Source organism: Scatophagus argus, chromosome 9, assembly GCF_020382885.2.
Source record: "Scatophagus argus isolate fScaArg1 chromosome 9, fScaArg1.pri, whole genome shotgun sequence".
In the NCBI taxonomy this organism is placed as follows: domain Eukaryota; kingdom Metazoa; phylum Chordata; class Actinopteri; family Scatophagidae; genus Scatophagus; species Scatophagus argus.
This window is the reverse complement of record NC_058501.1, coordinates 5342910-5360361: the sequence shown is the minus strand read 5'-3', so window position 1 is coordinate 5360361 and position 17452 is coordinate 5342910. Positions and strand designations below refer to the sequence as shown.

The following is a 17452-nucleotide window of genomic DNA, read 5'->3' as shown; positions in this document are numbered from 1 at the left end:
CACACCCATTTATTCTTTAAATCATACCAGGCTGGCACCCTGCCACTGAGAAACTCATTAGTATACAGTTGTATTCCATTGAAGGGAGAGATGAGGTTGCCTGTTCCTGTGCACCATAACAGCAAAGAAAGACAGGACACACATACACAGATTATAAAAAAAAAAACAGATGCCAGCATGGAGCATCTTGGGTGCTATCTGAGGAGGATCTCTCCACACAAAAGGACATTCATTGGTCTGCCAAGTATCTGTGGAGTGCAGGAACAGACCCTAGAGTCTAGCGACAGATGATGATCTTATCGAGGGAGGGGTGGGGGGTAGGGAGTAGGTGGTGGTTGAGGAGGTGTTGGTGGGTGTAGAGGGTGAAGGTGGCGGAGAGGGGTTGGTTGGGATTCGGCAGAGGGGGTACAGCTCTTGAGTCACATTATGAGTTCTGTTTTGCCAAGAGTGTGGCATTTGAGGACTGGATGATGAGGAGCACCGAAGAGAGAACACAGGCACAGGGTTTGTTAAATTTCTAGGTTCTCTCTTGGTTCCATTTGTTATTTGCAGTTTGACAGGTTAAACACTCTGACTTCTGTATTTGCATGAAATGTATTTGTGATGTGTTGAGGTAATAGAGTTGGGATTTGGGGACTTGTAAGAAATTATCACTATGACATCAAGATTTTTTGCAACCATAATTACACACAAAAAATTCCAGTAGGCCACTTGATAACAGAACTCTGTAATCAGTCAGTATATTTTTGCAATGTGACAAAATCTGTAAATGCTCATAGAGAACATACAGGCAGTGCATGAAGGGACCTCATTATTCATCCATGGGTGTTTTTGTGGAGATCTTCCACTAGTATCTGCAACAGATGTGACAAGCCATCTGTGAGCCAAGGTCCTCAGGCAACATTTGGTGTGAGATGCACACAACTGGCACCTAAACATGGTGGACCACAAACCACACAAATTGAATCATACCCCCTCCTTCTTGCACCTACACCACCCATTGCCCTTTTTTTAACTCCAAGCATCCCACCCAAAAAAAAAAGGAAAGAAAGGGTAAAGGAAAGGAATCAGAATCGCTGGCTGGAGATGGCTTGAACTGTTTGTCAAGCAGGGCTAAACAGGAACTTGCATCCAAGCGGTTAAAGGCCGTGGGTCTTATCTGAGGACAAACAGAATGCATCAAGCGGTGGCTGTTGCTTCCAGTGATGACGACCAGCTGTGCACCAATGTTTAATTATTTCTCTGTAATGAGCTTACCCACCTTCCACTGCAGCACCGGGAAGACAGCGTGCAGCAGCAGGAACACAGGAGGGGAGGCAGAGTGAAAGAAAGAATGAGATAACACTGTCCAGACTGTCTCTTTGTTATTCCATTTCAGAACTGTGGATATATTTTCTCTAAAATATATCTTAATGTGTAGACCATGTTTTGTTGAAGAGATTTTGTATCTACCTTGAACAAAGATTTTGACAAAACGAGTGAATTTTTATTGTGGGTGACATTTAGCATTTTATTGTTACGGGTGACCATCGCTGATGAGTATATGATCAGCAACATGTCATTTGTAGTGGGTAATAGCCTGGTGTTTCAGTCATGTTTATGCATGCACAGGAGCACATAAGCACACATTTTCATACCAGCACAACAGATGGACACAATAGCATGTTGCAGATACACAGCTGATATTTACAGAGTAGAGCAGGGTTGAATAGGTCATTATACCACATACGCATCAGAAAGTTCAGTGATCACTTCGGCCCATTCAGCATGAACTTAATGCCCTGAATACTTATTAGCCAAATGTGTGAACAAATAGGTTAAAAGACACAATGTTAACAACTCGTGTAGAGTTTGCTTGATTAATTATACGTCATTATTATTATTTGCCTGACAAGGTTTTATATAGAAGGCAGGTTGGTTTGATCCCTGCTAAGTTGGAGTGTCTGGAGTTGAATGATGATGATGTTCTGTAGCCAACCTGGATCTCTGACCTCCCAAAGATCAGTCCAATGATCAAACAGTCCATATAAAGAAAGCCTAAAACATGACTTGGTCCTGATAAAAAAAAAAAAATAAAAAAAAAAGTCCTTTGTTTGAGTTTGTGGAACTTCTTGTGTCCAGAAGGTTTACAGAATCAGATAATACCTGTAGTTACAGATGTCTGAATCATCACACTTCCTTTAACAAGACTTCTTAGGACTGTCAGGGCAACCACTTGGAAATGTAGAGTTGAGAGCTGCATACTTTCCCTTTGAGACACACATGCACAGAAGCATACACACACACACACACAGGGAAACATCCTCTTCAGTAAACTATGTCACAGCCTGCCATGGGGTTTATCATAACTATTTGATTAATCACCATCCTGAAAAAGTACACTGAATCTAAGAGATAAGATAGCGGGGGGTATCAGGGAGGTGAGTACCGGTAGTTCTAACAGTGCTATCCGGTTCCACTGTTAATTAACTGGAGCTCTGCACAGCCCTAACAAGGGCCCAGCCTTCCTGGAACAACAGAAATAGGCCTGCCACTAGCTGCTCTCGCCAGCCAGCAGAGTCTGCACTGTCTCACAGAGATTATCTCAACACAAGACACCTCTCAAGTAAGGTTAGCGCGCCATGTGTCTGAGGAACACCATCAGATGGATGCTTGCTCAATTTGCTTATCCATTTTGAAACTGCTTGGCTTTAACCTTCACTGCTTACTGCAAGGCTTTGAGGCAATAGTGTGATCGCACATGTAGGTTTGAGGGGAAAGGACAATGAATGAATGTCACTGTGATTTGATGTGGAACCTGCGTGCTATATAGAGCACTATGACTGACTGCTTTGGGTTCTGGTGTGTTTTTAGGAGAGCTGGATGCATTCCTCAAAGATGGTGAGCGTCGAATCCACAGCCGGCAGCAGCTCCCCGTGGGGACAACATGGGGACCCTTTGAGGGGAAGATCGAGATGAGCACTGAGAACGCAGCACTGGTATGTCTTTGTTTTGGTCAATTACTATATAATTTTGAATATTTGGGTACCACTCTCTAATATTAAACAACCAAAGTTGTGAAATGAAATACAAAAAAATAAAAGACAACAGGCTCAAAACACAGTGGTTAGAATAAAATGATTGAAATAAGAGGGTGCTGATGTAATTGCCTTTATCGGTGACATTGTTTCAAAGTTGTGGGGCCTTAACAGAAAATGGCTGATCACCAGATAGTCTTTAGCTTTGACTCTGGGGTGAGACCAGTGCTAGAGGATCGCAGATTAAGTTCCTATGAACTCGACCAGCCTGGTCTCGTGAAAAAAATGGCTGTAGAATGGTCATCTATGCAAGCACTTCAGTGTGACCCGTATTATGTTTATTTATTTATCTTTTCACATTAACCATGCAGTGATGAAGGTGCGGTACACCTGTCACTGATACTCTTCATCAATTATGTATGTGTCATTTTCTTTACAAATCTGAGTAAAAGAAAGTGAAAAGACCACTACAACAATCAAGATGAGACAAAATGAAAGCATGTATGACAGTTTTAGTGCTTCTAGAAAAGTAAGCATTGTTGGAATCTTTTCAAAGTTCTTAAAAGACTGAACTAGTAAATTTAAGCCAAATAGCAGGAAGTTAAGTGGATAAACTGTCCATTGATGGTGTCCACATTATGATGAAAAAGAAAGTAAGTCATGCTACATTAAAAGCAATACACACTAGCCAAATACATTTGTCACCAACATAAGCAGTAACAGTACATATTCCTTATTAAAAAATGTTTACTGTTTAGACAAAAGAGATCATTAAAAATCAGTGAAATTACTTTATCAGTCAAACTTTGCCAAGCGTGGAAACATGATTACCAGAAAGTCCTACATCTAAAGACCATATTAATGTCATTTCACATGACATTCAAACCTACTGAGGTGACTCTTCCGAGATTCAACTGGCCCCCAACAAAAGCCTTTGAAGTGCATCCATTTTCAACATGTAATCTGCATATTTCATGACAAAACACTTTAATTGGTGGGTTTTGAGCTAAGTCCAGGCTTCAAGTGAATGAAATCACAGTCTTTTATTTTTGATGTTACCCTGCACACAGCAGCTTTATATCTCTTGTTTCAAAGGTCCCAGCAGAGGCTCGTGTTGACCTGCTGCTCTTGCGGAGTGACAAGTCCTCCACGGGTTTGATATTCCATTCTGCATTTGGATTAATTAAGAAACTCTTATTAAAATTGTAACCAAGCTCACATTCATCCTGTTAAGAAACATAAGGAGAAGTCCATGAGGATTTTTGGCCCTCCCCCCGGTTTTCCCAGATTCCTTAAATGCATAACTTTATTAAATCATTTTTGGAGCAGTTTTGACTGTTTTCTAAGCTCCCCTCGTGGTTTTGAAGTCATCAGTGGCTTTAAATAACTCAGGCCGTATTATAGCCATGAAATATGGCTTCTCTCAGGGTAAAGCCAGTTATCCTTGGGCGGAAAAGTGATTTGACAGAGCAACACCTCAAGTTTCCTTGCAAAGTAAGACACTCCATATATTTCTTCCACTATCACTGCATGAATTTCCCTGAAAAACATCCTAAAACAACCTTCAACTGTCCCTCAAATGACCCTCAGACTCGCTAAGTGACGTCACAAAAAGCATCTTTGAATTGTTAGTTGCTTGGATTCAAACTTTACAAATTCATCACACTGCCTGCTGAACTACATGCAAAAACTGTTTGTTGCTTGTGGCAAAGTTCTTAACTAACTGCCCTCTAAGGAATTCATTGCCTCTTTCCAGATCCTCCTCAGGTTTTCTTAAGTGTGCAGGTGCTGGTCATCACCTGTAATAGGCTGTGGAGGGGTTACAGAATATGCCAAACCTACCTCGCAATTAAAATCAGAGGAAAAAGCTTTGGCATATTGCCTTTAAGGATCTCATGTGTGTCTATTCTCCTGGGGGCCCTTTCAATGCTTTGCTTCTTGCTCCCTTCCTCTGCTAAGTCTCATCTCTCAAATAGGGTACTGGCTGTTAGCAGCTTCTCACTATCTCTCATTAAAGGCTAGGTCAACCCAACTGGCATGTTTTGTTTTATTGAGCCTCCTTTCAGGATTCAGTGTAACTTTTTACTTTCTTTTTTAGATGTAGAATAAGCCAGACAGTCTTATTTTTGCGCATCACTAGGGAATCATCTCATTTATGGTAGCATCGTTTTCTTTCTTTCTTCTTTTTTTTTAATCAAACCTCTAGTTATTGAGCTGTTGCCTAGTTAAACATCCAGCCGTTGGCAACATCCCTAATACGGTGCTACATTTATCACAGTTGTTTCAGTGGGAGGCTGGGGAGTTGTGCAAATCTTCAAACACTGACACATGAGGACAGGAACAAACCCTGGTGCCTCACCTGGAAAGGGAAAAGTTGAAATAAAAAATGTGAGTGTGAGAAGAGAAAGAAAATAAAAATAATAATAAAAAAAAAAGCCTGGCTAGTTTTGATGCATGTCAGGGCGGCCAGTGCTGTAGAGCAGGGTCAGAAGGCGGTAGAAAGTGTTTGAGGTAGAAATAAAGGCTCATTGCTTCATAGGTCTCTACCTGAGCTAGGAGGCATTCTCAGTCATTCTTATGAAGTGTGACCTCCACAGACTATTAAATCTCCTTTTACCCTCTTAAATTTTTTGAAACCATGGAGGTGAGTGAATTACCCGAAGGCAACCAGGCATATGGCAGGAGTGACACCTCTCTCATGCTTGAAACACATGATCCGCTAGTGAGATATTGATATGCCCCCCCTGAAATCAAACATATATTATCCTTTCATCCAGACACATCATTTAAGATATGACTTTTTAGAGGTCAAGCTATTTTTGTCGAACCGGCACATGCAGTGTATAGCTCTGTTTCTCAATCTTTGGCATCACGCCCAGAGAGGGACTAAAGTGTAATGACTCCTTAAAGTGGCTTACAGTAAATAATGAAAATACAGTTAATTTTAGCAGGTTTTGCATTAAACCGGACAGGAACAGTACTTCAGCCTTTTAGGAGGAGAGTATGTAAGGTCTGGCTGATGTCTGGGGAGTAGTATTGAGGATTCTGATGGAGGGGTGGGTAAGAATGTGAGGAGGAGGAGGAGAGGGTTACTGGTCCCTAGAGGTAGCAAATGGGAGCAAAAGCTGGAGCTGGCCTGGCTATATGCGCTGTGATGTGGGAGCTGATGTGGGCTGGCTGCTGGTGGACGACAGGCCTCAATAGCTGACCACAGTGATGGATGATGCTGAGAAAGAACGGCAAGTGGAGCGTTACATGCAGTTGTCAAGGCGGGCCTGGAAAGAGAGGAATAAAGCTTGAAAAAGAAGAATGAAAAGAGAGAGAGTGGGTTAGAGAGGCAGGAAAAAACAGAGGGGAAAAAGCATGACAGGAAATCTGGGCATCTGCAGGACAGAGATAGGGTCACATCTCGACCGTTTATCAAAGAGGAAAGCAGATTTCACAGCTGATGGGTCGGCCGTGGCAGGTCTGTAGACCCCAGGGGCTCCGCTTGGCATGAGGTACTGGAGTTATAGCTATTGCTGTTGCAGACCTGTTAACACAAGCACATAGCGCTGGACTGGACAGCTCATATGCCTGGCCACATTGTGGTATTTTTATACAATCTTTATCATTCTTAGGCCAAATACAAACTAAATACAGAACTAGTTTACACATGGAATATTTTTTAAACAAGATAGGAGAACAAGACGCAGCTGAGGTGTAGAACCTTGACTAAATCAGAGAAACAGAAGGGTGTCAATTCGATTAAAAGACCAGAGTCTGGCTCATGTCAAAGCATTTTGTAGCAAGTGAAACAAAAGTGAGGAAGGCAGAAGAGGGAGGGGTTCAATGAAGTAACCGCAAGATAAAAAATATAACAGAGAAAAAAAAATTGAAATAATAAAACACCCAGGAGTTTGTGTCGTGCTGCTGTTGTCAGCCCGCTGTCTCTGCTCTGTTCCTCTTCCTCCTCCTCAGCTCTCTCCTCTCTGTCTGACTGATGGAGCTGCCAGAGCACCGTCTCATCCCTCACTTCTCTCACTGATCAATCAGACCATTAGACTCCAATTACAGCCGCAGCCCCGGCGCAGGTGAGCGACGAGCACATTCTGCCTTCTGCCGACATCGCCTCCGCCCGGCTTCCACACGCTCTCCAAATTAACGCAAATTAATAGTGACACTCAGACATAAATGTCTGCAATTGAAGGGCTAAATTAACAGTCTGGGTCGAAGCTATTGAGTAGCAGGTGTCTTTAAAAGCGGTAATTACCGATGCTGGACAGAACCGGGAGGAGAGGGTGGCCCACGGTTTGCCTGGAGTAAGAGGCCTGGCCCCGGTGAGCCTGGCTTCCATTGTAGGTGTTAATAATTGATTGGGAGGCAAGCTATTAATGAGGAGCAGATTTAGAGCTCTGTTGTAAATGTGTGTTGATGAGGGTGTTGCCGCCTCTTGTACAATGCCTTACCAATGCTAATTACTGGGGCTTAGTCAAGGTGCACTGTAATGAGTCAAGATTCAATAGAATTCTGGTCTTCATGTGTTTTGAGGGCTTTTTAGTGCAAATTACATGGATAATGTAATGCATATGGCTTCCATGAATTCCAGATTAAGATCTAAATCTCATCTTCTCTCTTAATATACATGTTGTATATTAGCTAAAGTTGATGTAAGCATGGGATTGTCATAAAACAAATCTACTGCTGTAATCAAGAATCAACAACAAGGATCCTTATACAAAGTCAAAGACTGGAAAGGTTAAAGGGTTATGTTGTAAAAGTCAACATGCGCTATAGGCTAACTGAATATACTAACCAATTTAGTGTTAATACAATGGTACAATATTACCCTTGAATAACAAGTAGTTATACCAATAAAACAATGTGTTATATCATACAAGTAGGCTATCTGATGTTATGAGGACAATTTTGTGTTTTTGGTGAAGTATAAAGAACAATTTATTAATTCTTCTGATTTTTTCCCACGGAAAGAGGGTAAAGAATTTCTACCAAAATGTGCATAAGAACATAGCTTTTAAATGCCAGTGTGTGTCTGTGTATTTACACTTACGTGTGTGTTTTGGGTCATCCTGTAGTGTCTGTGTATGTGTGGGAGGGCATGTGTGAGCGTGTATGTGCAGACAGTGTGCTGCTTTTAGCCGTGAACAGAGAGCTTTACCTTGAAGACTACAGAAGAGCAAAAATGTCAAGATACTGTCCTAATTTTCACCTGGGACAGAGAGAGAGGCAGAGGCTGTCAACTGATGGAGTGTGATTATTGTGTAATTTAGTACAAGGGTAGGAATATGGGCCTGTGCAACCAAAAAATGCTCTAGAAATTATTCAGCCCATCACTCAAGCCATTTATCTCACCCCTTTTGCCCACCCTCTCCCTCCAATATGTTTATTGTTAGCTACCCCTAAACTTTAACAAGTGGTGGCGGATTTTTCTGTTTCAGAAATTATATTTTTCTTCTTGTCATTGCTTCATTAATCAAGAGGAGGCATTCTGAAAAATGTTTTGTTTTGGAGGCTGCAATCTATTTTGTGTGTGTGTGTGTGTTGTAGTTAATCTGCGCCCGTGGCAGGTTTCCCCTCCGAAACGCAGCGCTAAGCAGCGGTATCGCAGGCCTATTGTTGTAGCCTCTGTCATAGCAAGGAGAGCCTGATGCAGGCCTGGGCTCGCCTGATAAGGAAAAGAGGATTCAACATGGCTGGAAAGGAGAATCAGTGGGACTTGAGAGTGGAGTATGGATGGGGCAGATGCGCTCGCACACACACACACACACACACACACACATACACATACGTACAGACTCACACAGACATACAGAATGATACACACATGTTCTACACACATACAGTCACACATGAGCCAACACACACACAAATCATCACCATCATCACACTGGCACATGCCCAGGCAATTATTTACAGTAACATCCAATTACATATGCAAGAAGGCACCCCAGGATAGGCCCTTTTGGTAGCATAGCTGCTAAATGACACACATACATAAACACAGCCTGGAATACGCATGCACAAGCACATAAACAAACAAACTATTAAAGATTTAAAAAATAATAATAATAATCAAGTCCAAACATTTTGATTTATATTTTATATTTGCATTTAAAGGTGGCCTGTGCTTTCTATCTGTAAGCCACACTGTCTTGGATATGGTTTGAAAACCCCAGACATTATCAGGACTAACAGGATTTGAATTTCTGTGTTGGACACACAAATAATTTTGGCACAAAGAATGTGGCTTCATCTAATGAAATAATGGGCCCAAATTTTAGGCGGAGAACCAATTTGTGATTGCATGCATCAATTATTTCTTGGGTTTAAACCAATATCAGGGCTGGGGTCCCTTCAGATGGCTAAAATGGTAATTATCTGGCCTGCTTTCCCTTGTTCAATGTCATCCATATATTTATCGATGGCATTATCAATTGTTTTTATGTTCGTACATTAAAAGGGGAAAGCAGCCAAGCAGTTTCCATTGAAGTAGCCCTTTAAATCTGGGCTTTTTAGCCCAGATCAACATCACATTGATGTCTATTTGTGAGTCAGAGGGAGAATGGGCTGCAGGCCGTGGCAAAAGAAACCCATAACCATTGTTTTGTTTTATTGCCATTTACATGTATTCCCCAAGCCTGCACTCTCAGACTTTCTCTTAGTGTGGCTGGAACTCATTGCCACCCACAGCTTCATGTATTAGCTGCAAAGCACTCAGTCAGTCAGCTAGTTGGAGCTATTATGGCCACAGCCAAGCTCCACTGTTTGAGAGATAATGCATGGTTGACTTGATCTACAAGTGAACCTGACATTTTGTTGTCCTTACATCACAACACAACTACCCAAACTGATATGGCAGGTCCCCTGATAAGCAGAGCAGGACTCACTGATTTGCTTTGTGCTCACTGTAATGGCTGCATGGTTTCTTCAAACATGCCAAGGATACAGTGACTTTAAACATGGTATAGAAAGTATACAGTCAGCGCATCTGTTTTAGGCATTTTACTACAAATATCAGATTGTTGATTTTTCAAAAAAATATTTTTGAGTAGTATAGGTAGCATTTGTATTTTTGAATATATCCTTTTCTTGTTATGATTAGAGCAAATGTGACTTAAACTCAAACGTAAACACTGTTGCTAATATCATGAAGATCAAAGCTTTTCTTTTTATCTCCTCAAAACAGATAAATGTATTAAACAGTGACAGTGAGTTTTTTTGCTTTTCTGACTAAAACAATCCCTCAATCATCTACCACTTTTGCTTTCATCAAATAACAGCAAAGACAACTTAATGCTACTTCATAATTCTTCCTCAGAAGGAAGGATGTTCTCAGACAGCTGTAATTATTGATTATTGAATGAAAACAAAACATGATGCAAGCATATGATAAAATGTAATGTAATGATATACATTAAACTACCCATTGATATATAAAATATTTAAAAGTAGCTCCACTTCGACCAGCTGCATGTGATATAAAGCGATGTAACACTCAGAAGGACAGTTTATTGCAGAACTAGTAGGCTTTTTACTTTGATACTTTGAAGTATATGATAATTTAAAATTCGTAGGATTTTTATTTGTTAAGGAGTATTTTTACATTGTTTTATTGGCACTTATACTTTGTGAAGGATCTGAATAGTTCCTCCACCACCACCACCATTTTCCTGTTTTTTGTTGGAAAATAATGCGTTAATGCTGCAAAGCAACGCAGGTCTGTTTGCACGCAGATTTATTGATGTGAACATGCAGCTACTGCATGTTGAAAACATTCTAACATATTATTCATAGAAATAATTTACAAGCGCTAAAAATGCTTTTATTATGTAATTTATTTATTGTCTGCCAGTTTTTCTGTATAGTGTGGCCATTCTACTCAGCCATCGCTCAGCAGTAGCAGAGCAGGACCAGTGGTGTCTGAAAGCCCCAGTGAGGGTGCAAGGCCTGGGGGGCCACTCTTCACACCCGCAGGGCTTGAGAGTGCGCTGGGTGTCCCTGTTCCCCTTACAACTCTCTGGCTGTTTCCTGTCAGTGGCCCATCAAGGAGCGACACAGTCTGGAGAGTAAACTGTCACACTGGAGAGATGTAGTATCTGCATGCTTATGTTTTCTGTACATCATAAACACGCACAAACAGCTCAATATGAACATTAACATTCATGAACAACTGTTCCGTTTGGGATAGCATAACACTTAAAAACAAGTCACATACTATCACTTACACACTTAAATTAATAGTTTTATGAATTTGAACGGCTGCTTCTGTGGCTGTAGAAGATTTGAGGAGATGCTTCTTTAGCTGTGTGGTTTCAAATTTTGCAGAATGTTAGTCTGACAGACTCAGAACTCCCTGGCCTCACACATATCGCCTTGTTTTACAGTGTGCAATATGTCTTCCCAAATGAATGATTATCCAACTCTTCAATACACAACAGACCTCTATTGCAGCACAGGCGCAAGAGGCAGAAGAAGAAGAAGAGGCAGAAAGAAAGAAATGTGAAACAAAGTTGAGTGGTGCCAGCTGCTTTGCCATCTGTCACTGTCATGGCAGCACTCTTGATATGTTGAAACAACTTTCTTGAAAAGTGGTGGAGATAATCCTTGATTGTTTCCATTTGCTAGCCCCTGATAGCTCTCTTGGTATTCCAGCACAAAGTGAGCTCAGAGCAGGGTTTGTGCTAATCGTAGATGGCTGTTGGATCCCTCTATTAGCTGTGATTGTAAGAATATAAAGCTGCTGCCTTCATCATATCTTTTCAACAAAGATTTAAGATTTAATGTTTGAGTTCTTTATGTTTTGCCCATAGTTAGAAAATGAAGAAATGAGACTCTAAAGCATCTCCAAAATCATGCATTATTTACAGAGAAGAGCAGAAGAGTATTGTCACTCTTAGAAATTCAGTCATTTTCCTTCCCATTTTCCCTGTTGGTCACATTGGCAAGGGAAGTGGAGAAGCTCAGAGGCTTTGCTTGCTTCACCTAATTCAGAGAAAGACGGACCGCCACCCTACAGGGAGGCAAACCCCTGCTGGTGGACCTTGATAAGTCCTTGCTGTCCCCTGTCCTGGCCTTAGCCCTCTGATCCTCAGCCTAGTTGGCTCGGGGCCTACAAAAGACAAAGCCCTGTCAGAGTGACTCTGGACGGATGAACAACCAAGCAGAACAATTCAAGTGTTCAGACGAAAAACAAAAACAAAAAAAGGTTAGCATTGAAGATAAGAAAGCTGATAGGTGCTGAAGAAGATGAAGGTCTGGACAGTGTCCATTTGCTCCATGGTGGTCCAGCAGCGCCTCATTAGATGGATGTGTATGAGGCTGTCAAAGCAGGAATATTATACCACGGGGTCGTCAGCAAACTAATTGGGTAACAAAGACCATTTCCAGCCCAGGAAACCCATCTTTTAACAGTCCGTGTGCTGAGACTCTGATAAGAGAGTTCACGTCTAATGCATTTAGTGAGGGGCAAGTTCACCATCTTTATCTTATTTACTTAACTTGGTGTAAATATTGTTGGTCTTTGACGGTGGATTTATTAAGACCCCATTTCTCTGAAGTGCACCCAAAGATCAAACTACTGAACACTGCAGCAGTATGTAGATGATCAGGTGTTATGCAAATCAGTTTGTTCAGCATTAGAACAAAGTTCCATTTGTGGTCTATTTTATGTGTTTCTCCTCTTTGTTCTTTTTTAACAAATAAAAAAAGTGTTTTTTAATATAATGTAATTATTATTCTGTATGTTTAGATATGAATGGAGCCCTGAATCAGAAGATTGGCTGAGAGAGTCTCCTGAAATATAAAATTATATACTGTACATGCTGTTCTAATGCATCATGAAATTTTTAACTCCACCAGAGAAGAGAGAGGAGTTCAAAAGAATATTAAAATCCAATACCTAAAGGGGGGCACAGAGGTTTATCTAAAGTCAGGGGCTTTATTCAAGCATCATGCCTGCTATTTTATTGTTTGTCTTTATTTACTGCCTCTGACTGATCCTAGTCTGCCAAGTGTGGTTATGAGAGCAGGGATTTGTTGTGACCCCATTGACTGATTGACTCTTGAGTTCCTCTTTGAAGAAATTCCCCTATCCGCATGTTTATTCCCGACAGAGAAAAAGTGGATCTGTCCAGAGAATATGCCACCTGCCACCTTGACCCCCAGGGGCCATGGTAATATCCATAGAGGTGAACATTACTGGCTCAGGGTTCCCTATTATGTTCCCTCACACAGCTTCTTGCTGCTTGGGGAGTCAACCCTAACTTACATGCAAAAGATCAAACAAGTCCTTCCCAATTGAATTCAAATGGGAAATTTCGAGCAATTCAAAAAGCGAGTAGTGGAGCTACAGAACTGTTCTGTCCCCTGACCAAAGCCAAACACAAGAAGTACATGTGTGTCTGTGTGTGTATATGTGCAGTCTACCTCCAAGACATGATTAAGTCCTGGAGCACATACATTACAAATTCAGCTTTCTCTTGTTTACAACTTCAAATAGTTCTCAGGACATGTGCATTATACATAGTTATGGCGGTACACACGCATTTACTGAAGTTGAATTAAGCGTTCTCCATTACAAAGAAAGTTGGGGGCATTGTTGTATGATGCTGAAGGTGAAAAGAAATGAAGATGATTCGTGTAGAAGTTTGGTGGTGTGGATGATGTACACATATTAGAGGAAAGGAAGGAAGAAAGGAAAGGAGAGAACTGAGAAGGAGAGGAAAGGAATAGCAAAAGAATTAATAGGAAAGGAAAGGGGGCAGGGGTGGAGAAAGGGGTTGCTTGTCTTCAGGGCAGGTACAGCTTACACTAAACTGTTTGGCTTTAGAGTTGGAGCACCTCAGTGTGCCTGAAGGACTTGAAGAATGGAGTATGGAGAGAGCACCCCCTCCTTCTGAATCCTTATTCTTCTCTCTTCTCCTCCCTGATTTAGTAGGCAGCGGATTCAGTTTAAAAATTTACAAAATAACATAGCGAAATAAAAACCAAAACAATTTGTGTTGTTTAAAATTAAGTATTGCTTCCAGAACAACACACAGAGCAGCCAATCACTAAACTGCCTTATTACTACAACGTTATATCTTAAACACCAACTGAACATACAGTAATCATAAAATGCCACCCATAGTCAGTATAAATACGACCACTGAGCATTTCAATGGAGCGAAATAAGTAATAGCTAATGCAGCACATGAACTTTGATGCTTACAGTCCAGTCAGCAGGATAAAAGGTGATTTAAATGAGAAAATATTTATTCCTCATAGTGCCGCCATGATAGCGGCAGCCAAATAAAGGCACATGCGCACAGTGATGGGTGTCCCTTTAAAGATTCTGGGAACAGCAGTGAGTCTCTCAATTTAATCGATTTTAAAATGAAAAGTCAATTTAACAAAGTTGAAAAGAGAAAGATGGGCTAAGGGAAGAAAAAAGCATTCTCTTGCACTCAAGCAGTAAACTAACTGCCGCACAGAGCAGGCAGAGATTTCAGCTGAATTATCTCCCACCTCACATTTGCTCTTAGGCAAGCAGTTTAAAAGCCAAGCGATTGAGCCAGTGATCCAATTTGAAATGCAGAAATGATTAGAGCAGCTTGCCTCATTTCATATCGAAATTCTCTGATTTATGACAGGGCACCAGCCAAGATCTATCTCTAAAGGGAATTAGTGTGCAATTCCTGCATATTTCTGTTATTTAGTCTCCCAATAGCAGATGCTATAGCCTTAGAGAGAGGGAGAGAGTGGGGAGAAAAAAGGAATGAAAGCAGTATGTACGTATCTGTTCATTTCAGCAGATGTAACCATGGCCATTTAGAAGAGGAGAAAATGACACAAAAGCAGACTTGAGAAATGAAGGCATTTCCCACTTTATGTATGATGTTGCCCGAGAATCTTATTTCGGCTTGCAGTGAAAAATATGCAGCACTTAAGTTAGCATATACTCCACTATTCCAAGCATGGATAGTAGCGGGAGGACACAGACTGTGAGGTTGACTCTGACCATTTTATTCAACAAAAAAGACCCTTGCAACCCATCCATCCTTGAGGCTAAGAAAATATTAATACGCAGAGCGATAACGAGGGCTAGAGGAAAATCTCCCTTAATGAAATTTCCAGTTGACCACATGCAATTTGTTTCATCGCAGTGAACAACTAATTGCAAAGGACGTTATCAAGGTGTGAGTGTGCTGTCTGCTGTAAACTGACTGGTAAAACAGGTACAAATCCTTTATCCTCACTCCCATGTTAGAAACAGAGAACATATAAACTTGACATAACCCATACATAAGCTTGTTTTTTGTTATATTTATACTGCTAGTATCACCTGAAAGGAACATGAAACCATAAAATTATTTGGGACATGCTGATAAGATGCTAAAACAGGGTCAAATGTAATGCATTGGAGAGGAAATCAAACGTATTTATCAGAAATTCAAGTGGAAAAAAAAAATTTTTATTGGGGGGGGGGGGGTTGCAGTAGTCGAAAGATGTTAATATCATTATTTGACGGCAGTATTTCCACTGGTGTTTTTGTTTCAAAATGGCACTACTTCATACCGAGTGGGTGTTGAAAGCAGGATGTATAAAGCCAGTGAATGTCTTGAGATATTCAGACGCAGTGGTTTTGATCTCTCAGTTGTCTAAATCCTGCAGCTGTGGGATCAAGACGGATACAGTGCCAGTCAGTGACCTTGGTGCAGGGGAAAAAAAAATATGTTGAGGAAAATAATCATTCCCACCAAGGTTTGTATCGATTTCACCTGCCCTGACCATGAAGCAGGTTAAGAGTAGCCAGTGGTGGTGAAATGGTCAGCGGCGATATCATTAGCTTGTTGTTTACACAGGGAAGCAGGGAGTTAGAAGAAGGCTGAGTGTCACAAGCCACTTTCTTCTTCACCTCCTTCAGCTGATCAGAGGATCATGGTATCAAGGAGGGATTAGTAGCGACTTGGGATTTGTGTGATTGGTTAATTTATTGCGGTGATGGCAGGTCTTTCATCTATGGCAACATTTAATCAGCGCAGCCACAGAGGCTATTACAGGTTAGCTCCTTTCTGGAGTCAGTCCGGCTGTGCCATCAGCTCTATCACAATTCCCCTGAAATTTCCAAATTATCTGGAACAGGCTTTAGCTTCTCAGTAATAAAAATTAGAACAGATTCCTGATAGAAGCTTTTGCTCACACAGGACCAATTATAAATAGTACAGCCCTGCCTTGGAAGAGGGAAAGGGGAGGGGAAAAAATCCAACTCTGAGAGATGTGCACGGAACTTATCGTTCAGCCCCTGCTCCGCTCTGATCCAAATCCGTGTGGCTGAAAATTTATATTAGATTTTATCACAGAGGCCTAAGTCTAGAAAAATCAATGAAGGTTATCTTTTATGTTGCAGCAACTTGTGGAAATATTGATTTTCATTTTATAGCGAATTTGGAGCATCAGTTTGTAATCACTTCCTCGCTGACTACACTGTTTTGGTCACTGTATCTCTTACACGACGAACGGTAACAGAGCTCAGAGAAGAAAAAAAAATAAATAAAAATACCGGGAGAGTATTGAAACCACTGGAGTGAAGGCAGAGGGTGGATAAACCATAACACAGTACATAGACAGGAAGGCCAGAGGGGCTTTTACAGGCTCTGACAGGGATGATAGTCTGTAAACTGACATTCAGCTCTGTATCTCTATAAATGAAACAAATATTTACAGTTTTTATTATATCTCTTTATTTGAATATCTAAAATAACAGTAAGAACATGATACCAAAAATAAGAATATTATATTCAATTTATTTATTTTGCATTTTTATATCTTAGATATATCTTGTATCTTATATCTTATATTTTTATATTATGAAAATAGGGGATTACTGAAGATTAGATTGTATCCAGTATATGCATGTCATGTGTATATTGATATATTTAACTATCCAATAGGGGTCAGCATATTAACTTTCCTCAGTATTTTGTCTGGAAAGAGCTTCCATACATGACATCCCATCGTAGTGAGGTCATTAGGTAGAAGAGGAGTTTGTTTCTATAAATCCAGTTCATCATATGCTCCCTCGGTGCAGGGAAATCAGAATTTTCTGCCTGTCAATCTGCATCTCTTCTGGCCTTAACCACTTAGGCCAACTGATCCTGTAGTACAAATGTTTTCATTTGCATTTGCAGCCGATCCTCCCTGCAGTGACGCCACTGTGTCTTAATCCCAAATATGTTGTGTGTACTTGCTCTTCTACATTTCTTTGTCTTCGTGACGGCTGGTACATGCAGCATACTTACAAAGCACATAGGCCACTATTGTCATGATAGATGCATTATGTAAATCTGCACTGAGAAACCGTCATGGCTTGTTGCTGCTCTGTTTTTCAACAAAAATAGAGCAAAGAAGTTAGCAATAATTACAATTAAATCAAAATAATACATAACACCCATAGT

The 17452-nt window shown here is 40.8% G+C and overlaps 1 protein-coding gene across 2 annotated transcripts in view; it reads left to right on the top strand.

Moving 5' to 3' along the window:
* The window catches only part of zfpm2a (zinc finger protein, FOG family member 2a), a 112590-nt gene that overhangs the window by 50904 nt on the left and 44234 nt on the right, over window positions 1–17452 (top strand). For both annotated transcript variants that reach the window (XM_046399636.1, XM_046399635.1), the window contains exon 4: window positions 2854–2978. In XM_046399636.1, coding sequence (XP_046255592.1) covers window positions 2854–2978 — 125 coding nt within the window. The remainder of the gene's footprint in view (window positions 1–2853; window positions 2979–17452) is intronic.